Raw genomic sequence first — 23,482 nt, forward strand, 5'->3', positions numbered from 1 at the left:
TCTCAGTGTCCCTCGTCTAAATCACCTCCTTCAGTCTAAAAGTCCTAAACCACTCCACACTGTGTGCACTGTGCCAATGTGCACAATTTCATCAGACATGCCAGGAGCCACCATTTCCAAATTCCAACCTCCTCCCTACAGCAACACTTGGAGAGGAGGAGGTGGTGGTGGAAACAGGCAGGGAAAGGGCAGCAATGTCCCCTTTAGCAGTATTAATTCCCAAGTCTCCCTGGGAGCTGGAGGTCCAGCAAACAGAGCTGCTTTAAGGGCATTTAAAGTCCTGTTGCCTCAGCCCTGCGCTGTGCCTGCAGAACGTCCTTGCCCCCGACTGGCACCTGCGGCACACGAGGCACAGGAGTGCTCCTGAAACCTTCTTGCAAAAATACAGGCACTTGACATATGAAAACTGGATGTAAGCAAGGCAGGAGTTAATCAGGATTTAATGCACCTAAAAGCCAAGATAGGGAAGCTGCCCATTAAGGATTTTACTACTGTATTTCTCAAAATTCCCATTAAATGTATAGTTTCGCAGGGGATTTACAATCACAGCAGTATTTAAAAAAATCCATTTGATGAATTTATATTAGCAGGGAAGAACGGCTGAATTAATTTGGAAGATAACCCTCCTTCACCTCCTTTGTTCTGTTCTCTGAAGAAAGGTTCAAATGTAAGGTCAATGAAATATTAAGATATCAATTTTATTTCCTATTATACCTCAGCCCAGAGCCTTTTTTACTAAAAAACACATTGCCTTGAGAATTACCCAAGATAGAAAGGAAAGCTTTAGCTCTTGCTGGTTCCTCTGTGCTCTCTCTGAGTTTGGCTTCACAGAAATACATCCCCACATCAGCAGAGGTCGGGTTGGTGATAGTGAGGCGTCTCCCAAAGCTGCTGATGCCACTGGTGATTTTGATTCCATTTCTCTTCCAGGTCACGCTCAGCCTCTCAAGAGGTCTGCCAAAAAAAAATACAAGAATAAAATCATAAAACATATATATTACAGAATAATCTCTGTGTGCATATATATATATATATGTTTATACACATGAGGAATATAATATTACAGATTATAAAACTTCTTTAAGTCTTCCTCTATCCCCAAAACACACTGTTAGAAAGTAAATACATGTCTAACTTCTACACATCAAGGACTGCAGACTACTCAAGTGGCATTATGCAAGTACAGCTAATTGATACAGCAATAGAACTTAAGTGCTAATAATTTGATTTCTCCAAGCAAAAGGAGTAAATACTGCTATGGGAATCAGCTGCATGGGAAGTGCTTTCATTACAGCTCAATTACCAAAACAATATTAATCATATCAAGAACATCTCTGCCCTCAGAGGGGAAAGTAAATCAGTTGGTCTTATCACCCAAGGACTTCAACTCTTCACTTCCACTGAAATTCAAAGCTATTCAAGGCCAGCTAGATGGAAACATAGGAGGAATGCTGTGAATTCTGTATTGCAGTGCATTATGAACAGTTGAGCAATAATCACTGCAAAATGCGAGTGTCTGAAAAAATGACTTCATAGGAGATCCTCACTACATTTATTTACTAGGAAGCACCAACTGTTCAACAGCATCACCTCTGCTGTTGATAGGCAGCAGCTGAATTATCATTAACCCTCACCATAATTTTTTCCCTAAGATAATGTCTGCTGCTTGAACAGCACTCCTTTTCCTTTCCTTGTGAGGACCAGGTGGGAAAGCACCCCTGCCTGACCCTCGTTTGGCCAGAAAAATCAATGTTTAATTCAGTAATGTTGGACAAACAAGATCACTCATAAGGTCACTCTGAAGAGTGAGCGTCCTGCTTCAATCTCCAAATTATTAACAATAAAAAAATGAAAAGAACATCCTCTGTCCTTCTCTAGAGAGGACAGAGTCCCAGTGAGAGCTGTGGAGCTGTTCCCATACCTGGCATTGGCCACGCACTCCAGGGTGGCCTCGCTGCTCCCCGACGCCACGCTGGTGTTGTGTGGGCGGATGACCATGGCCGGAGCCGCGCTGTCCGAGGGGCTGCTGGCACCTGCAGGGCACAGACACACCTGGTGAGGCCCCAGGCACAGCCAGGGCTGGGCAGCGAGGGTGCCACCCTCCAGGCACTGCTGCAAACCTCAACTTCAGCCTCAGCACAGACTGGCATCTCCAGGGGGCCGTTCCTGGTGGTGTTCCTGCCAACCCAGCACCAAAACCCCACTGTGGGAACCCAGGACATCCCTCTGGCTGCCCTGGAAGACTCGAGCCCCTGCCCAGGGGGATCAGAGACCTTGGCACAGAGCCTAAGACCCCTGTGCCTTGGATTTAGCCATTGGAAAAAACAATTACCAACCTTATATGAAGAATTACAAGTCAAAGAGTTTAACTAGAATAATAGTTAGTTTGTCACAGGGTGAAAAATAGATTTTTGAGGTTTTTAGAATGGGGTCTCAGGGTCCCAAGATGGAGGAATTTGGGTGTGCTTTGTCCTTTTTCCTTCTTCTTCTGGGTGATGTTGGCACTTTTAGATTGGTTTAGAGTAGAAGCTCACTGTCTAACATAGGTGATAGGTATTGGAAAATAATTGTAAATATTGTACATGTAGTTTTTAGTATAAAAAGATAACACCCCCCAGAGGCAGGCAGAGTGCCTCTGTCTGTCCTGCTGAGCGGACCTCGGCTGGACAGGAGAAAGAATTTTATAGATAAGAAAAAAACAAACAACCTTGAGACCGAGAAGTGAAGAGTTCTGACTCCTCCTCTGACCTCTGGGCTGGGAGAGAGACTTTCTAACACAGCTCAGGGTCACTGTGACCAGCTGGAGATCCTGAGACCCCGTGACTCCCAAGAACTGGCCCCTGCCCTCCATCCAGGAATATTCTCAAAGACAAAGCAAATAAATTAAGCATCCTAAATGTTTTCTACTGTTGAGCACTTTTTTTTATCAAACACTTGCTGACTTATATTTTTAAGACCTTTTCATGTTTTGTTTAATCTTACCCCTTCCACACCATTTCAAAAGAGACTGCCAATACTCGTGTTAGTTCTTTAAAAAGATTTTACACACTGGGGAACAAATATAAAATTAACAAAGCAGCATATCACAGCAACTTCAATCCCCTTTTCTTATCAGGAAAGTAAATAACCCAAATCTGTTACTTTTTTGTGAGGCTTCATACTGTAAATAATTTAGCTTATGCAACAGTCAGCAGACACTTAAAAAATGGTAAAAAGGCAGCTTGTAAATTTTCTCTGTATGCATTTAGTAAGTGAATTAAAATATCCATGTATTCATAGGTACTTTGCTTCAAGCAACTCATTTGGGAAAGAAAAATTAGCTATTTTTTAGCTTGAATAACACAGTAATAAAATTTTCAAGGATATGGAAACCAATAAACAAATTACAGGGAAAAGTAATGAAAATAAAACTAAACTGATGAAAAAGCAAGCCAGTTCATCAAATGTTTTCTGCACAGGAAGCTAGTCCATGCCCATTAAGCAACATGGGAAATTAGGAAATGCAAAGTATGGTCCCCAAAATTTAAGCTAATTCCCTAAAGAACAGAAAATGGTCAGAAGAGTCTTTGTTTAAATCATACCCAGCAGGCCAAAAGCCATTAGGCATTAGATTTTACTTGTTGAATGGACAAAGACTTTGGTTCTGGGGCCCAGAAAGCTCACAAGGTGAGCAGATTTCTCAATGACAAAGCCTTTACATTTGGATTTTCTAATTGACAGCAGTTGGTGTAGTACAGGAGATAGAAGTGTGGAATCAATTTAAAATTTAAAGAATACCACCCACACTTCTGAATAAATTCAAGCATTCAAGAATAGTACTTAAAGAGTAAGCAGATATTTATTTCTTCCCCTAAATATGCTCTGTCAACCTGACACAGCATCTGTATGAAACACACACAGGATCTCAAAACACAAGCTGTTAGTAGCTTTTACACCTCCTCATCAACATTCCTGGAAATACAATGCTATCAGGTAGAAAATCTATTTTCTAAGATTTCCATGCTGCTCTTACAGGCATTCATGGGAGAAATTTTCCAGTTAGTAATTAAAAAACCCAAACAAAAAAACAAACAAAAAACCCCAGAAAACAAGAGCTGATGATCAGATTAGAAGCTTGTTACTGATGAGAAGAAATAACCTCAGCATCACTGCTCCCCACCACTTCTGCCCAAGATGAATGTTTACAACAGTGAATGCTAAAAGATCAACAAACCAGTGACTAATTTGGCACTAATCATTCCTTATCTCCATCTGGAAGAGAGGAAAACCACTTGTTTGACTTATCAGCTCCCCACTAAAACCAGACAAAGAGGAGAAGTTGGCTTTGTTGTCACCCCCTTCACCCCAAACAAGTGGCCCTGTGTGCACCCAGCAGATAAGAAAGGAAATAAAAGTGCACATTCCCCATCCTGCAGCCAGGAAAAGGCAGAGATTTCTTAGTGGCTGTACCAAAAATTTAAACAAAGCATGTGTTTATTGTTGTTTTGTACCATCCCTGAAACAAACTTATTAAAAGCAGGCTCCTGCTAAGGTTGTGATGAACTGATATTGATGTGAGACAGAGGGCTCATCAAAAGGGTCAGAACTTGGATTCCCAGGAATGCACCTACAAAGGTCAGCTGTGGACATAACAGCATGCACAGAAAATAACAAAATTTCCAAGTGTAACCTAAACAATATGGAGGCAGCATGAATATTCCTATTTTATATTCAAAGACAGCTCAAGTTTCCCTTTGCAGCACTAAGAAACTCCTTCCCATAACTCACTATGTCCCCAGTCTTGCCAAATCAAACTCCACAGGGACATTCCCTTTGCAGAGGGCACTTTGCAGCTTTGTTTTATGGCTAATTGAAACACCAAAGGAGGATCTTAGTTTTTACTTTCGAGTAGAAATCTCAGTAGGGCTGGAACTCGGGATCTGTGCCTTTGAGAACTTGACCCTTTTGTAAGAAATCCATAGGCTGGAGTATCAGAGTAGCCAAGATCCTAATGGAGCTAAGCAACACTGGGATTTAGTTTGGATGATGGAATGTGACAGATCAGCTTTCCATCAGGCTGGGGAAGGCAGAGTTATTGCAAACAATCAGATAATGAACAGCTACCCAGACTCGCCAAGCTTCTCATCCTGCCTGTCAATAAAGCCACTCCATCCTTCTCCTGCCTCCACATGCAGCACACAGATGTGATTTTACTTGACTGATGCTACAGGAAAATCCAATGCAGGATGTCATTGTTAGTAAACAGACATTTTCTTTTAAAATCCTTTGTCGAAAACAATTGAATTTTTCTCCTTTTCACTGTTCCTTTTCCTTCATCAGACTTTTTGTTGCCTGTGCTTTCTAGCACTTTGCTGTTTCTGGCTTTTCATCACCTCTTCTTTCTCCTTCTCCCCTCCCTCAGCCTCTCTGCATCCATCTCTGGCCATTTTCCCCTCTTTTTTGCCATCCCATGGTCCCCCTAAAGATGTTTCCCACTATTTAAGAACTGCTCAATTTCTGATCCTTTAATTTCATGATGGAACTTCAGATTCTCTGAAGGAAATGTTAAATACACTGAAATGGGGAAGTAATACAAATGCACATGGGAACAGAGCTACAGTGAGATGATTCCACTAACAGGGGACTCCCATTCCCAGCCATATTCCACCTTTTTGGAAAGAAAAGGCCTTCTTTCCTTTCCATCTGCTTTTTGAGCCATCCTCTCAGCTAAGAAAGCAAAGCAGCATTAGGGAAAAACACTGACCCCAGAAGTGCAGCCAGGGGATGCCTCACTATCAGACATAATCAGTCTGCGGGGAACCAAGGCTGAGTGACACTGCAAAACACTTAAGGGATGTGCTCTATAATCTGATTTTAGCCCTTAATAGATGACTGGACAGAAGGACTGCCACAGGCAAGAGGCCTGATCCAACAGGGACTGTTCTGCAAAAGAGAGCTCACACTGCTTTATTTTCCTTTCCATCCATTTTAGCCACTGCACTCCCAGCATTTCCAATCTCCCCTTTGCCTCTAAACTTTCTCATTTGTCACTGTCTGAGCCATTACCAGGATCTACAAGGGCCCAGTACCTGCAGGGCCTTCAGGATGACCCCAAACAGTTTTTGAAGCAAGACTGTGGGAACACCCAAGGCTTGGGACAGGAGGGAGTTTGTCCTCCAGCCCTCCAGTGGTTGCCATCCCCAGCTGCTGATCAAACAGTTCAACATTTGCAGCCCAAGATATAAAGGTAAATTGGCATTGATATTGTTTTCCATATTAAACATTTTTTGGTTATTTTTTTAAAGAGCCAGAAAAAAGAGAAAAAAATGAGACAACAGAAAATGGAAAGGGATGATCTGGGGTTTTTCCCGTCCCTTTGAACATAAACTCCTCTCCAGACTGTGGAATTCAGGAATCTGACAATCCCCCACAAAGCAGAGATAAGCTGAGAGAAGAGAGAAGAAGAAAGAGTGAACAACTTTTGCGAGGTCTGTTTGTTTTTATCACCTGTGGCTGAGAATGGTGCACATCACTGAGCCTGCTGAACTTCTCCTCCCTCCTCCTGCCTGATCAGGAATCAAACCCATCCAAGGCCTAATATTGATTTCTTTTTTTTAGTACTGATGAGCTGCAGAAGTGTCATCTGTTATTCAAATACAATAATTATGTACACTGCCCTATCATCTCTGCAAAGACAGTATTTTTATCTCTGCACATATATTGACATGTAAGGTACAGGGAATTTTAAATATTGTAAATTACAGCTTATAAAGATCCCAGACCTTATCAAAGCCACTTCAGGGTGCTTAATTTTCTCAACAGAACTGAAATCTCACCCAGGCCAGATGACTGGAGACACAATAGGTTCTTTTCCCTTCAGAAATGCATAAACATTAAGTTCTTCCCCAGATTTTACATTATGACATGCAAAGTTTATCTATGTCTGTAACTGCAGTGCAGAATATTAAGTGCATTACTTCAATGGGAGCTCAAATTCATGTGACAGAGATATGAGGTTAGCCAGCCTCAACAGAAACTGAGAGAAACTCTTTATCTCCTGAAAAGAAGTAATAGTTTGAGTTCAGACTTGAGCACAACAATAAGGTTTATTTTTGAGGCTTGTTTATAGGTCCCAACCCTCTGAAGAAGCTTAATCCAAACAAGGTGACCATGAGCAGGGGGAGGAGGATTGACCAAACAATCAAGAGCCTGGAATGTGAGGTTGGCTGCACCTCATCTCTACCCTCACTGTAAATTCCTGCAAATACTGCTCCGTGTCCAGCTTGCAGTGAAGAAGGGATCCCACAGGAATCAGTACCAAAAATAAATTTACTTATTCATGTTATGAAATTTGTCTATGTGAGAAAAACGCCCCACAGAAGAGAACACCAGTACCCTACCCTCAAGATAATAGAGAAATTGAGTACTTAAACTGAATTTTGAAACCATTTATAAGTTATCCTGAGAGAAAAATATTAGAAAACTTTCACCCTAAAGTTCCCACAAACTTCCAGGTTTGCACAGGATGCCTTGGTAATTACTATGCAGGATACATGCAAAGCTTCATTCTAGCAAATTATGGACACCCCTATTAGAAAAAAGCAGGATAGGAGATAAGAGTCCAGCACAAATAGCAAAAATATTACATCTAGTACAACATTATGGCATCAGGAAGGTGCAATCTCTGCCTGGGACCCAGAATATGAGAATAGAAATGACAATCACGGGGTATCTCAAGACTGCTCGAGGGGGAGAGAAGAAAAAGCAACCTTACAAATACAAACTCCCTGATGGAACACACTCCTTGCTGCCAGGTACAGCCTGCAGATGGTTTGAATTATGAACCCAGAGTGGATTAATGCCCCTTTCCCTCTCCAGTACAAGGCACACAACAGGAATTGGATCCTGATCAATAATAGATTAATTTCCCTTCCCCTTCGGAGTAAAAGATGCACAACAGGAATTGGAGCCTGATCAACAGAAAAGCAAATGCTGACAACCACCTGCAGGCACCAGAGAGAAACATCATGCAATCAGTGAAAAGAAAGCGTGTTCTCAATCATAAACCCATGTCCAAACCATGTTTACTGGTTCCCTGCTTATTAGAGTGATTCTTAAGTGCTGATACAATAAAAGAGCATTAAGATAATCAAAGTTACTCTTTCAGTTTCCCACTTTGACTCTAGCAAGGACTATTCATTTCCAAGAAAAGGAAAATCTGATGCTGCTGTCACTGCACAGGTCTCTGCTCTGATTTCTAGACATAAAGAAAAATAACAGAGCCTTTCCCGTGAGGCTTCTTGGTCACATTTGTTTAGTTTGATGCAGAACATAAAAACTCCAGATGGAGGTGTTTTGAGCCAATGTTACATAGTTACAAAATAATTAGCAAACTAATGGTGCAGAGTTGGTATATCAAAAATTATGACTTTTCAGTACCAAAGAATGTCTTCAGACGCCTCAAAAATTTAAGTATTAACCATAATTTATTTAACTTTTGAGAACCCAGACTGTAGACCTAAAAAAGTAAATAAGGAGCAACATAAAAAAAATCTTAATTTTGAGGACCAAATTTATAGGCAAGAAACAGCCTAGTTGTTTGAATTAATCACAGCAAGTGAATTCTTCTATAACCAGCCCTCATCTTGAGCCAGACATCAAACATCACAACATATGAATAAAACACCAGGTATGAAAAAGATTTACAAAACTCAAGCAAAACAACTGAATGATCTAGGTCGGTTGTATTTATTGACTCTTCACACTCTTGTCACTGTGACTGAGCTTTGTCCCCATCACAACAAACACAGGATGCATTTCCACTGCAAGGAAGGTTAAAAAAAGTTTTAAAAAAATTGAATAAAATAAGACAGAACAATATAGAGCAAGTAGATCCTGAGTTAAATATCCAGAATTTGAGGAGAGACATGATAAAGGAACAATTAGAAAAGATTTCATCAGTACCTGTTGAGGAAGCCTTGCAATAAATTCATTTTCCCTGAATTGCCCATGTCATAAAGGCTGAGAACCTCCCCTCCCTCCTTTTCCATCCACCCCTCCTGGGCCTGTGGGATTGTCTGAATGTGTCAAAACGACACTTCTGAAGCATTTAACTTAAAAAAAAAAAGTTACCCACAGACATTAACCCATACAAGTGGTGATTTCACCAGTCCAGATCCTTTTTTGGTTGGAAAGCTTCCTAAAGCTTTTCTGCTCAACCTGCTACAAACACTCCTAATTCCCAGCTTCAATGGCCAAAGCACTCTCTTAGTTCTTCTGCCAGAGCTGTCCTTTATAGTTTGAAGAGCTCCTCTCTCCTTCTGACATGTTTACATCCTAAAGCATTTACAGAAAACAATCCTATTCTTCCACAGCCTTCATTTTACTAAGTGAAACAAGCAAAACTTGTCCTGCCTGGAAGGATTCACTGAAAAACACACAAAAGATGAGGAGCAAGGGTAAAAATCCAATCCAGCATTACTCTATAAATGCCTACAAATGTTTAAACAACTTACAACCACGTTTTAAACAGCTTTTTTCTCCCCCTTTGTAAGGACTTTCACACAGACTGCAAGTGCTGTTAATTTAGCCCTAGGGAAAGATTAATGGAAAACTCAGCTCTAGCCAGAAGACAATTTATACCCCTTTGTGTGTAGATAGTCCAGTAAAGAGGAGATTTATATATTTTATTGGCTAAAACTGAGTCTAAAACACAGGTTGAAAAGGTCTACAACCTTATAGGGAGTTCTTAGGGTCTACTCCTGGGCACAATGAGAGGCTGGGGCCCAAATACATTGATTTAAAGATGGAAAATGTATTTCTGTACCCAACAAAGTGCCCCAGGAGAGGCAGCAAGGCCAGGATGGACCATGGTGACACAGTCCCTCAGCCTGTCTTTCACCAGTTCTGCTCTGAAGACAGGGACAGGGATGGGAGATGTGGCTTTTTCTTGATTTTCCTCTCTTTCTACAGATCATTAAGTGCAGGTGACCCAGCAGCTGCTATCTGGGGGGTGAATTCCTCTTTTTTCTACTTCCTGAGGTCTGCAGACCCACTTTGTATTAAAGGAGTACCTCAGAAATAGATTTCTAGCATTGTCCCACGTAGTTTTAAGGAAATTAAACCACTGCTTAGTTACACAGCTCCCTGTGAATCAGCAGCTAAATTCAAAAGCAGACCAAATTCCTGCTCAAACACTCTGCAATTCCCTTCTCACAACTCCTCGTGCAGAAAGAGCAATTTGGAAGTTCAGTCTCTGTCACTGACCTGACCTTCCCCCATGCACAGTGAGGGGCTTCTTTCTGCCTGGAAACTTATCATCCAGCACATCATTAGAGCTTTTAACATGAAAAAATATCTAGCCTCAAGCTATTCCAGCTAAAGAACACTCAGGTGGCTTTTCAATTCACCAGATAGCTTTAATACCAGCTAAATAAGTGGATAGAGTGTGTAATCTTATTCAACAGCAGTTAAAAGGGGGAAAAATATCCATGGTCTGGCAGTGGAATCTATTAGCCTTAGAGTCATCTTCAAAGGGATGCAGGAGGCAAAAAGGCAGAGCAGCTGCACTGCAGCCAGGGCCCCCAGCCTTTGGCTTCCCCTGGAATCACAGAATTCCAGAATGGTTTGGGTGGGGAGAGACCTCAAAGCCCATCCAGTGCCACCCCTGCCATGCCAGGGACACCTCCCACTGTCCCAGATTGCTCCAAGCTCTGTCCAGCCTGGCCTTGGACACTTCCAGGGATCCAGGGGCAGCCACAGCTGCTCTGGGCACCCTGTGCCAGGGCCTGCCCACCCTCCTAGGGAAGAATTTCTCCCCAGTATTCCATCTATCCCTGCCCTCTGGCAGTTTAGAGCCATTCCCCCTTGTCCTGGCACTCCAGTCCCTCCTCAGCTCTCCTGGAACCCTTTCAGACACTGGAAGATGCTCCAATGTCTCCCCAGAGTCTTCTCCAGGCTGAACAACCTCAAATCTCTCCCAAAACACATCTATGTTTAAAAAGACTTCAAAATAACTCATTAGTGGGAATTACTTTTAAGAGGCTGTATATTTTTACGATGCACTTTAGTGCATTGCATGAGAAGCATCCTTTTAACCATAAACAGACCCTCATTTGGCAGGAGGAAACAGGTTTGAGGGGCCTGGCAGTGGTTGCAGGGGTTTCTGCAGCACAAGGCAGGACTCACTTTATCCTAAGGACAAAATTTTAAGGCCTTGCATCCTCAGTGCTTGACACACCTGGGTATTTACCATTTGCTTTCTGAATAATGGGAAATTTAAGTTAATAAACCACACATCAGTAGCTGGATGTTAAAGACACCAAAGCTGTCACTTAATAATCATGTCCACAAATGCAAATTCAGTGGTGAGATGAGCTGAGAGGAGGAAAGCTGAGCTGGGGGCACAGCTGTGTCACAGGGATCAGAGAGCTGCTGCCATTTCAGGGGCTGCAATTCTCACCAGCAGATCCTGGTTTAATGTCAAGCAGCAGCAAAGAGAGAGAAGTAGGAGATAATAAAATGCTGCCTTCTATTTGCAAACACATCTTTGCATATGGCTTCATGTTGGGGTTTTTTATAAATGCATTTCTTAACTCCTTACTTTGGCACAAATAAAATCACACAACTGACAGTCTACTTTTGCTTTTTCTTACTTGTAAGAAGTTTAAACTCTTCCTCTTAGAAATGAATGGGTGGTAACAACTAAAGAAGAGAATCTCATCTATCCTTCACTGGACTTAAATAAAGAAAAGCATTTGCAGTAACTTTGGGGGAAATTCTTTTTGAAATACCTTCAACAATTTATTTCATGACAACAATAATGGAAGCGCTATTTTCAGAGGGAAGATTTAAGATTAAATATGCTCTGTAGAGCATGAAGCAGATATGTACAATTGATCACATGTGAGTTCCCAAGATCTATTTCTCTGTAGCAGTTTTTAAAATGAACCTGATACTGTGGGGCATTACATGGGAAGCAGAGACTACACAGATTGATCACAGAATCCCAGAAGGGTTTGGGTTGGAAGGGACCTTAAAGCTCATCCCTAAAGTTCAGGGACACCTTCCCCTATCCCAGGTTGCTCCAAGCTCTGCCCAGCCTGGCCTTGGGCACTTCCAGGGATCCAGGGGCAGCCACAGCTCTGGGTAGCTCAGGGCCTGCCCACCCTCTCAGGGAAAAATTCCTTCCTAACTTCCAGTATAATCTAAATCTCCTCTCTTTTAGTTTGAAAGAGTTCCACAGTTTACATGCTCTTCACAATGAAAGGAGGAGCTTTTGTGTCACAGATCTTTGGGGCAAGTGTCCAGGCCACCACCTGGGCCCTATCCCCATATTCTTAAAAAACACTCAACCAAAGCCATGCAAGTCCATTTTTGCAGGTGATGGATAGCAAAATGTGGGTCAAAGCTCTCTCTAGAAAATCCCCTCAAGAACTGAGATTAAAACTTGCCACATATAGACATAATTTGAACTTTAAAGGAAATAAAAAACCCTACCAAATTTAACAGCCTCAGATGCCAGATACCACAGACCAGGCACAGTTCATGAAGGCTTAAAGGAGAGCAATTCTACAGAGAGGACAACACTGAAATAAACAGGTATTCTTGGTTTCCCTTGTTGAACTTAACTCTTCAAACCCAGATGCACTCACTGAGCAGCATTTTAAGCTCAAGGTCAACTCTTGCTGCATTCTATTTTTATATCTTTATACACACACACAGATCTGAGAAGCATGTTTTGGGATCCAGATTGCTACCTTGCTCCCAAAGGTCTGCTATTTCCAAGTCTTTACATAAAGAGAACAGATCAGAAAAACAAGAAGATACCCCACAGCCTTCTTCCAGCAGCTAACTCAACCAAACATATGGAATGACTTGTCAAAATAATATATTGAGAAATAGGTTATCAGGGGCCTCAGGTCCACTCCATATGGTCTAAAGTTCTCCATCCCCCTGACCATATCATGCTACTTCTCCACTATCTTCTATAAAGGGAGACAATCCTTAATAAAAGGAGAGTTGTTCAGGTCACGGACATTCAGAATCAAATAAAATTTCATTTATAATATTTACAGTGCTGTAAAATAATAATAAAAAAAAATGGGACAAAGCCATGCACACAGCAGAGCTCAGAATCCATAGAAATATTTTTCTAACAAAAGAAAGTTTTGTTTCCCCTTACTAGCACAGATGTTTTTTTCTAAGTAAAGTGCAGCTTCCCCTTTGCAGTCTTTGTGATTATCAATCTTTGGTTATTTTATAATATAACGTTGCCTCAGACTTCAGCAGGGAGAAAAATACACATTGCTGCATTTCCTCTGTCACCAGAATAAAACAACCCTGAAAGCAAAGAATGTTCCAAAAGAGCAAACAATAACCCAGCTAAAGAAAGCCTACAAATGTATCCATTCAAAAATAATTCCACAGATGGATAAGCATTTAATTTTCTGAAGTGAGAATAAACCAGCCTCTCTCTTTTCTGGGATGTAGAATGGGGTTTTGGACCTGCCTATTTATACCCAGTACATAAATGCTCAGAGAATGCTGCAAGTCCTCTAAAAAGAAATCTAAAGGAAAGTTATTACTCCAGGCTCTTTGTTGGTGCTGCTGCAGTCTGGGTAGTGCCAGCATTGTTAAAAACAAACTGTTGGCTGTACCTTGCTCGGCCTGTACAAATGCTCTTTGCATTAATGTACTTAGGATCTCCTCTCTGCTGTGCCCTGCCAAGAGAAGAGTTGAAGAGTGGGATGTCTTCTCAATCTTGCATTGACTTCCTGCCCTCTCAGATGAGGCTTGGTCAGAGTTTTTGGCTGTGTGGATGGTAAACAGCCTCTCCTGAATATGTCAGGGACTCACTGCTGTGATAAAAACCATAAGCTTATTTCCACAGGGTGCTCTTGACTCCCAGCTCATCCAGAACTTGGTGTTTCATGCTGCTTCTTATTTGAAATTTTCATCATTATAATATGACACTCGGATGTCACAACAGAATTACAGTTAATAAGGAAAATTAGGGGGAATAAGTGGAAGATAAAGTGGCACATTAGAAAATGCACCATCCTCTGAAACATGAATTTTTATATTGTTGAGGTACAAGTAATATCTATTTCATTTTGTTTTAAAAAGAAATCAATTCACCCCTAGGTTTAGAAACACCCTGTCACTTCCCAAAATGTCCTTGGGTTGTCAGTTTGAAATAAATTGGCAACGTGTCATTAGGCAGAACACAACTGCATTGTTTCGACTTCATTAACCCATTTTATTCAGATTTGCCCCCAAATAACCCTAACAATATGATCCTGCTCTCCAGCTGGTGATGGGCTGTGTCAGAGCAGAACTATCAGCTGTCAGCTAAACCAGAAACCAAACACTGCAGGGTCCACCTGAAACCCACAGACAGCTCTTGAAAGTGCAGAACGAGGAGGATGGATCCCTGAAACACACACATGACATGCACCTAGAGGAGATTAGAATTACTCCAAGCAGGTAAAACAAAGCTGCCAGGAAGGCAGGCTGGAGGAGCTGGCTGCAGCCAGCACCTGGGTCCAGGATGCTGATGGGGATGCCCAAACACCTCCAGCACCAACCTGGCCTTGCCACCTCCTGCTCAGTGACTTCTCTCCGGGTTCTTGGCTGTGGGATTAGTGCTGAAACCTCAGTGCATCCACACTCACCTTCAGTGGGAGGAAATGCTGGATGAATAAAGCATGTGCAGTGTCAAAAGCTGGTGCTGGCCTCTCTGCAGGCTACTGCCAGCACCCTACAGAGTGTCATGAACTGCTCCATCTCCCTCCTCTCCTTCCTTTCAAAAAACATTATTGCAGATAAGAGATTAATGTGTGCCAGACCATTTGGCTATTCAGGAGCAAAAGAATTTTGCAGCATAGACTGAATTTAAGACAATAAAATGTGTTACCTACTGAACCACAAAATCTCTAAGAGAACTCAGAAATAGAAGCAGCTTTTTGAAATAAACCATAATCTCTCTGCCCTGTTCCCAAAGTCTGCAACTTCAAACAAAAAAACCCTGAAAAACACAAAGCCTGGTGATATATAAAAATAAAAGTACAGATGAAGCATTTTTGACATTTCTCTATCACTCTTAAAAATAGTAATAATCTTGAGCTATTGAAGTTGCTGAAAGAAAATAAAAATCAATGTGTTTTCACTTAGCAGTTCTGAAAAAGAAAAGGATCACTTGGTATTTCAGCAAAATGCTTTAATGCCACTCTGTAACAGAGCCCACTATAGGGTGCAAGTAATGCTCTTCTCACTCAAGCATCTGCTGCACCCCAGAATCAAGGACTGGGAGGGGAACTGGGACAAGGGCACAGAGCAGGGCAGAGCAGCCCTGCCCCAGGGCTCAGAACCTGGGCTCTGGGAACAGCTGCCCCATGTCCCACCCACAGGGCAGAGACTTCAGACATGGAATAAAGCAATTTCTATCCCAAAACATGGAAACTGCACTGGCTTTGTGCTTTCCATGCTTCCCACTCAGCCCTGATCCAGCAAGGAGTGATGCATAAATCTCAGGGGGGTTGTTGTTGATTTGGGGGGCAGCTTGATTTGCTTTTTAATTTTTATTTTAAATGACACACATGGAAAACATTAAGAGCTTCAACTCCAATGTGTACCCAAAGCTCAGCAAATGTGGCCTTTTAAGGGTTTCTCTGCATTTCCCACTTTCTGTCTGGTCACAAATTTTAGGTGTGCAACCACAGGCAGGACAAAAATGACCAAATTTCTGAGAGACATTTAGAAGTTTCTGCAAATCGTTGTCATCTACTCACTTTGAAAGTGGTAAATGGTTGAGCCTTCTCTCAGCACAGGCAGGGTGGACATAAAATTGTGTATTTTATAGTGAATCACAAGTACCACTCATAATAATTAACAGCAATAGCCAATGTAAAGGACAAGAAAAAATAGCACGTTGCAAATGAACCTGTTTCTTTTTTCATATAGGAGAACCAGAGTTACAAAAAATGCTTTTAAACAAATGTTTTTAACTGCTAACAATTTTTCTGTTGTTTCTGGTTCCTCTCTATGCATACAAATGCATGGAATGTAAAACCCAGCAAAGAGGGAAAGTGGAAAATTTTAAAAAGCTGATTTATTTTTGTACAAATCCTTTACTCCTACCATTAAAAAGTACAAATTATTACCACTGGAAAGCAGAAGGAGTAGAAAGTGCTCTTGAAAAATAATAACTGCTTCTCCCAGCACACCAGAGACCTCTAGAGAAGATGGAGGAACCATTATCTCCATTTTATGTGTGGTGAAAATGAGGTGAGGACAAACATTACTGAAATGAGGCTGCACCAGGTGCATCTGACCTGTTTATTACAACCTTTTAACATATTAGGTTACACTCAAATACAAGATGGGAAGATTTTGTTTTTTCTTTCCAGATTTCAGCTGGAAGACACAAATCCTTGGGGATCTTGCAGGCTCTGAAGGTGTCCCCCTTCTCACAGTCCTTTTCAGGCCAGTTCTCAGTTTGAGAATTCCTTAATGAGATGTGGCAATCTAAATTTAATTCTGCTGCTGGACAGTTATTTACAGTATCTTTGTCAACAGCAGAGCAGAGAGGGGGAAAAGCAGAGGATTCTCCGGGGCTGTACCACAGGCAAGACAAGCCAAGCAATTTGCATTTCTCAGTTACTGTCTCAGGCTGCCCACAGACCCTGGCACAGGGCACCACAGCAATTTAACTGAGCTTGAGCTGTTACAAAGCATTAGAAATGGTGCCTAAACCCCAGATCAAAACATGTGCTAAGGCCATTCAGCCAGCAGGTTCCATCCCAGTGTTAAAATCCTGCTTTCCTGCCCCTCCACCTCCACAGCCGTGTTCTGCCAGATCTTTCCTCTGTCCTTTCTCAGAAATCAATGCACATATCCAACAAAATTAAAAGCTTAAAAAGCCAAGATGAAAACCCATCTGAAGCATCGCAGAGGATGGGTTCAGTGGGATATGAAGTGTCAGTGAGGACTCTCCCCTTTCCCTGGGAACCAGCCAGGAAAGGAGCCTGGGCAGGGGGATGCTCCTCTCAACCCCCTGAGCTGAATCCTTCCAAAATTCAAACCAACAGCATCTCTCTGCCTTCCCAATCATCTCTGGATGCCTCCATGGTCAGTGCCATACACCCTCAATCAACCCCTGGCTGCTCTTTAAGCTGCAAGAGAGTGGATTAAGATTATAAATTGAAAAGGAATCCTTCCCTGTGAGGGTGGGGAGGCCCTGGCACAGGCTGCCCAGAGAAGCTGTGGCTGCCACATCCCTAAAAGAGTCCAAGGCTGAGTTGGACAGGGCTTGGAGCAGCCTGGGGTAGGGGAAGGTGTCCCTGCCCCTGGCATGGGGTGGGACTGGGTGATCTTTAAGGCTTTAAGGTCCCAATCCAAACAGTTCTGTGAGAAGGAACTTTGAGAAATCTCCCCCCAGCCCTTCACCCACTGCAGAGCAGCTGCCCCTGAACCCTGTTCCCTGCCAAGGGGGGCTGGGCTGTGCTCACACCCATCAGGTGGCCCTGCCCTGTCACTGTCCCTGTCACACTCCTCCTTCACACAGTGGGAGACTGTGGCCCTCTTGGGGGGACCTGAATTGTTAATTTAAACTGATTTTCCAGCCTATGTCCATCAGTGTGACTGATGTCAGACACAGAGCAAAGGAGTTCAGTGAGAGGCTGGGAACAGCTGCTGCTGCTTTGCTCATCCTTTGGATGGATGAGCACAAGGGGCACAACAGGGCAGGGCTGTCCCCATCTCTGGGGGGCTCAGTGTCTTGGTGACACTGGATGCTCTGAAGATCATTTATACCAGGGAAGTCTCCAGGGCAGGAATTCAATTTTTATATTTGCACATAAAAATGGTTTCTGAAGGCATAACTTGGAATGAGTTGGTTTTACCCTGATCACTTGATTGCCACAACCAAAAGCTGTGACTGGGACAAGAGTACTCACAGAGCCTAAATGACAGATATCATCCTATTTCTGTGAGGATGTTAAGGGATATTTGAGAAGGGATATGACTTTCTCTTTAGGAAGAATGAAAAATAAAATCAATTTTTTTCCCTTAACCTTTATGAATCCAAATTTCTCATTCATCTGTGGTGACAGATTCCAGCATTTTTCCCAGAGGAAAACCCAATTTTCCTTGAGTAAGGAGAAGAAAAAGAGAATGTGAGTCAAAATATTTTGATTATTTCAGTTCTTTCAAGTGCCACTTTCTATGGAAGGAACTTGATGGATTCATCCTTACAGCTGCCCTTCCCAAGTGCAGGGTGGGATGAGTTCCTCAGGCCACCAGGAGGAAAAGAGGAACATAAATACACTACTAGTTAGTACATTACTAGTTAGTACATCACTCTTTGACTTCATTTTAAGGACTCAATTCACCAATAAAATAAAACTTTTCCTTCTCATGGAGGATCATTGGACAGCTCAAGGATGAGGATTTTTTATGAAACCAAGGACTCTTAATTGAAAATTAGAGTAAGAAACACCCTGAATGCTGAGGATACAAAGAATGAGCTGCTCAGTTTTGTAAAATCTCCTTCCCTTCACAAATACCCTTGGCTTGGGGGAAAAAATCTGTTTAAAAGACACATTATTAACTTACTAACTTCTATAATGAAGGTTACAATCCTCAACCCTTCCCGCTAGATTGCAGAAAAGGCATCCAAAGATGAAAGGGAACGTTCACCAAAGCACAAATATCTGTTACCATTATTTGATGATCAGCTTCAGGTTAAACCTGTCTGCCTTGAGACTGGAGATTAATAGTGATAGCTTCTTTTAATGACTGCAGAAATGCCACAGTGCCTGCCAATAACAACTTGAGCAATGAACAGGTTGCTATAGAATGTATTGTTTATGCACCACTGACTGCAATCTCTATACAGAAAATTTAATAGACCCTTTTTTCCCTCTCAGCAAGCTTATGTGGTTGGGGATTTAGAACTGCATTATTCCTTATGACCTGACTTATTTATCGTGTCAATCATAGTAATGATGTGTCAGAATTATCACAGTTCTGAAGCTTTCCCTTTATCATCATTTTGAGAGTGTTCTTTCTCAGCATTATAAGTACATATGACAGAAGAGACATCAGAGGCATAGATTTCATGCATGGCTCTAACAAAATCACAGGGTTAAACAGCTACTTCGAGAGCCAAAGCACCATGGAATAACTTCTTCCATTTTTCTAATTCAGTTCTTGTAATAGCAGCCAGACACAGCTGCAGTTGCAATTAAGGAGAAAAGATGGGGAATAAAACAGCACAGAGTCAATTGCCAAAGGTCAAATTAAGATGCTGGGATTTGCAGGTCCTGACCCACATAACGCCATGTAGTTGGCCTTCTGATACCACCAGTCAGATTTAAAATTACAACTTTAGCAATTACTGTGAGTGAAGAAGCAGACAAGCAGGTTATGTGGTGGTGAGAATGCCCTTCCCTGCCTGAGGAGAAAGATCCTCAGGGGCTGCTGTTAGGGAAGGGAGGATAATGCACACAGAGGGATGCAGCCCTTGCTGGAGCAGAAGTTTCAGACAAGAGTGTGAGCAAGGTCAGGGCCAGGCTGATGAAGGTGACTGACTCAGTGGCACAGGTGTCTCAGAGCAGCTTCCCCCACAAAAGCCTGGCCTGCATCCACACCAGGCTATTGACTCAGAGAAATTAAAGGATGAGAAATAGTTAACAACAGGAGTTCTGTCAGAGGTACAACATATATTCCTTTGGTTCAATTTTCTAAAGCCCGAGGTCTGAAAGAGATGGAAGCCTCTCTGAAAGGGTCTGGACAGCATTCTAAATTTCATGTACCATAAGTTTCTCTCAGTCACACAAGATTAATTCACCATTTACTCTGGAGGCTAGCAAGAACTCAGGGAGCAGGTAGTGTGTGCTGCCCTGAAGGAGTGAGACAGCAAAGCCCTGCTCCCTCTGGGGCTTGTAACTGGGGCTGAAACCATTTTTTAATGTAGTCAAGAAGAGTTTTAACAAGTTTGAATGCACACCTAACATTGTTACATCCTGAAATATGGATTCTCTCACCGGTGGCCTGTGTTGCAGCATAATTTTTTGCTACAACAGCTGTTGGGAATGATGCTAAAAATCAAGCTAACCCCAGACAGGTTGAAAAATACCTGTCAAGTCCAGTTGGGGCAGCATCACCGTGACGCCTGTTTGAAGTGTCCAGGCTGTGGATCAGCAAAACCACGCAGCTTAATAAAGCTTAATAAAACAGAAACAGCTTGTTCTGGGCAAACTCTGATGGAAGTGCAGGATGTTTGCTGCTGAATTACCAGGGTGAGTGTGTCTCAGGGGACCCCAGAATCAATAAAAGAGACAGGACGTGGCCCTTCAGCAGGTAGAGTTGAGACAGACAGGTCTACAAAATGAACTGACAGCAGCCAGCAAGAACTGCTTAGTTAGGAGAAGTAAAGTTGTGGAGAAAAAAAGTGTAGGAGTTGGAAGAGATTTAAGTTAAGCATAAACTTAATGGTATTTCAAAACCTATTAAAAATAAGCAACTCTAATGTCTAATCTAGCCCTGCTCTGTCAGTTTGAAGCCATTCCCTGTGTCCTGGCACTCCAGACCCTCATCCCAAACTCCTCTCCAACTCTCCTGGAACCCCTTTAGGCACTGGGAGGGGCCCTGAGCCCCCTCTGGAGCCTTCTCCTCTCCAGGCTGAGTACCTGCAGCTCTCTCATCCTATTCCAGAGCAGAGGGGCTCCAGCGTCTCCTTGTCCTCCCATTTAGTGCTCCAGCTGTTTGCAGCTGGGTGGAGCACCACAAAACCACTGCAATGAGGGGGTCACATCCACCTCTCCCATTCCCAGCACTGCCCAAGACACACTCGGGAAAAACTGAGGAATGCTCCTGGCTGCAGGGACATCACACCAAAGGGAAGCTTCTTATTGCTGCTGTGCCCCTGATAAGTAAGTTCTATTTCTTAGGAATTTCCAGATAAAATATCTTCTCCGTGCCAGTGGACAACAGAAGTGTGAAAGTGTTTCATAGGAGGAAGACAATGTACATGAAATTCACAACACCATGAAAGTTTGATGTCTTCCTTAATGCCATATTGAGGTTGAACAGGGTTTCGTGGTGACTTAAAGAATATAAACCCACTTCAAAAAAAGGATAACACCATCTTGAGTGACTTAAATTTACAAAAGTGAAGAAATTAGCCAATCCCATTGTACGGATCATTTCTCAACGTTCCATTTAGCTTTTAATTACCCAACAGACTGTAATGGTTGCTCTGGAGCTATTACACTCCATTGTGTCAATTTGGCTGCTACAAATGCACAGCACAAAGTCCTCAAGCTAAAAATCATTATGAAATTATTGTTGAAAAAGATTGTTGGGCATGTGCAATAGCTCACTTTTGAACTCCGATGTTTTACAATTTCTCTTTTTTATAAATAGCTGGAGCAATTAGATGCTGTTATAGAGCTATTCAAAACCTTTCAGTTTTGAGATCCAAAGCATTTCTTGAGTTACAGAACTGTAAAATTTCAGTTAAATTGGCAAAGTTCTGTTTGCAGTCTGTCACAGCCTCATATTTTCTCTTTACTTCTGTATACAATCTATTCAAGTCGTATTTTTTACACAATTTTCCATCAGAGAAAACATCAGAAAATATTTTAGAAAGTAAATGAAATAAATCTTCCGAAAAAATTTATGTCTGCAGAAGCTACACAATAATAAGAAACAGCTGCATGTCTAGAAGAACAGAACTCGAAGGACTAAGTAGCACACCCAGCTTTGCCTGGACACAAGATTAAAAAGGGAAAGAAAGGATTTAGGAATTTGGGCATGCTAAGAAAATTGAGGCTTCATGTAAATCAGAAGCCCAAAATAACAAGGAATTTGCATTGGTGGGATTTGCAGAGAATGAGCAATTAAATGGTTCATGGATTTGAGAGAAAGCTGCACCTAGGTGAGAATATCTCAGCTGTGCTCCCCAAATCAGGGCAATTCCAGCTGAAAGCACAGGACAGGCTCAGCCTGGGATGGAGCCTTGTCAAGGACACACCAGGGCTTCACAGGGGAACAGTTCATCAGGCAAATCAAACAGTCACTGCCTCACAGATCTTGCAGTGCAAGTCATAAACCAGAAGTTCCCCCTCCCAAGGATGATGCAGCCAAACAAGAAAGCAGAAGGAAATTATTCAGCTCTATTTGACAGCATATTAACTTGCTGGATCACGCTCAAACTTTCTTGTAGGCATCCCAGCACAGAGACACTTCCAGAAGGCGTTTTGTAGCACTAATGAGGCAAATTCACAGGATTCATTTTTTTTTCCCTGGAATATAAATCAGGAGCAGCGTAGGAATTAGCACAGGTGACTCTAAAAACAGAACAAACAGGTAAGGGGCTGGGAAGTGGCTGAGGAGAGCCAGGAGCTGATCTCTCCTTGCTGCCTCCATGATGGGAAAGGTCATAAATATCCTCAGAAGTGAAGAAGAGGGAGGAAAACAGCAGGACACAAAATGGGAGGGTAAATGTCAAAGCAATATCTGAGAAGAAAAGGCATTTTAAAAATGGAGATATGAGTTGTTAGAAGCTTTGACAAGAGTTTTGGATTTATTGGGAAGGCTATATCATCACAAGACTATTAAAAGTAAGATGAATTTGTAAATAATAGACACAACAGAAATATGAGGTATCTCAGAAGATGACAGTAAGTAACTTCTGACCAATGTCATTCTGTGGGATAAGCAGCATGTTTACATTCTCTGGGGAGCCAGCAAAGAATGAGAGGAAGAGGTGTGGTGGGATCTGCAGGGACTGCTATGGGAAGATAAATCTGATTTTTCAAAAGGGGATGACAAGCAGTTGATATATATCAAAGAGATTTAGAAGAAAGGAAAAAAGATACCCCAAGAAATAGGGATAAGGTGGGTGTTCATTGATACACCGATAGGAAATCAAACAAGGATGGTGGAAAGGAAGCAGAAGGGGTCAAGATTTCAAGGAGGATATGAGCTAAGCATCCAAGGAGATTACCACTCCTGTAACTTAAACTGGTGTGAAGGACCAATAGCAAAAAGCAAAAGATCAGATAAAAAAAAGCCTCTGTGTTATCAGCTTTTATATAAAATTAACCTTTGATAAGTTGTGTACTTAAAATAGCAAGAAGTTCTCAAAATTCCTCTGTATTTTTTCCTGCAGTTGAGTATTAAGAAAAGCAAAAGCAGCATAAAATGTTTGGAGAAGAATTATAGACTCAGAGAATCCCAGGATGGTTTGGGTTGGAAGGGACATTAAAGCTCATCCAGTTCTGTCCCATGTCATGGGCAGGACACCTTCCACTGTCCTGGGTAGCTCCAAGCCCTGTCCAGCCTGGCCTTGGACACTTCCAAAAAGGCACAGAAAGCAAATCCTTGGAAAGGGCAGAAACAGAACCTCAAGTGTGAAATGGACACAAAACCAAGGAGCAAACAGAGCACTGGAGGTGAAACAAGGCTGGGGTGACAGCGAATCTTACTGGAACAC

General features: G+C 42.2%; 1 protein-coding gene across 1 annotated transcript in view; it reads right to left on the minus strand.

The window, feature by feature from the left end:
• SDK1 (sidekick cell adhesion molecule 1) overlaps positions 1-23,482 on the minus strand; it is a 385,562-nt gene that overhangs the window by 152,797 nt on the left and 209,283 nt on the right. Inside the window, exons 6-7 of the mRNA XM_084216867.1 lie at positions 1,922-2,033; positions 764-954 (exon numbers count right to left, since the gene is read on the minus strand). Coding sequence (XP_084072993.1) covers positions 764-954; positions 1,922-2,033 — 303 coding nt within the window. The remainder of the gene's footprint in view (positions 1-763; positions 955-1,921; positions 2,034-23,482) is intronic.

Source organism: Fringilla coelebs (genome assembly GCF_963513975.1).
Source record: "Fringilla coelebs genome assembly, chromosome: 16".
NCBI classification, from domain to species: domain Eukaryota; kingdom Metazoa; phylum Chordata; class Aves; order Passeriformes; family Fringillidae; genus Fringilla; species Fringilla coelebs.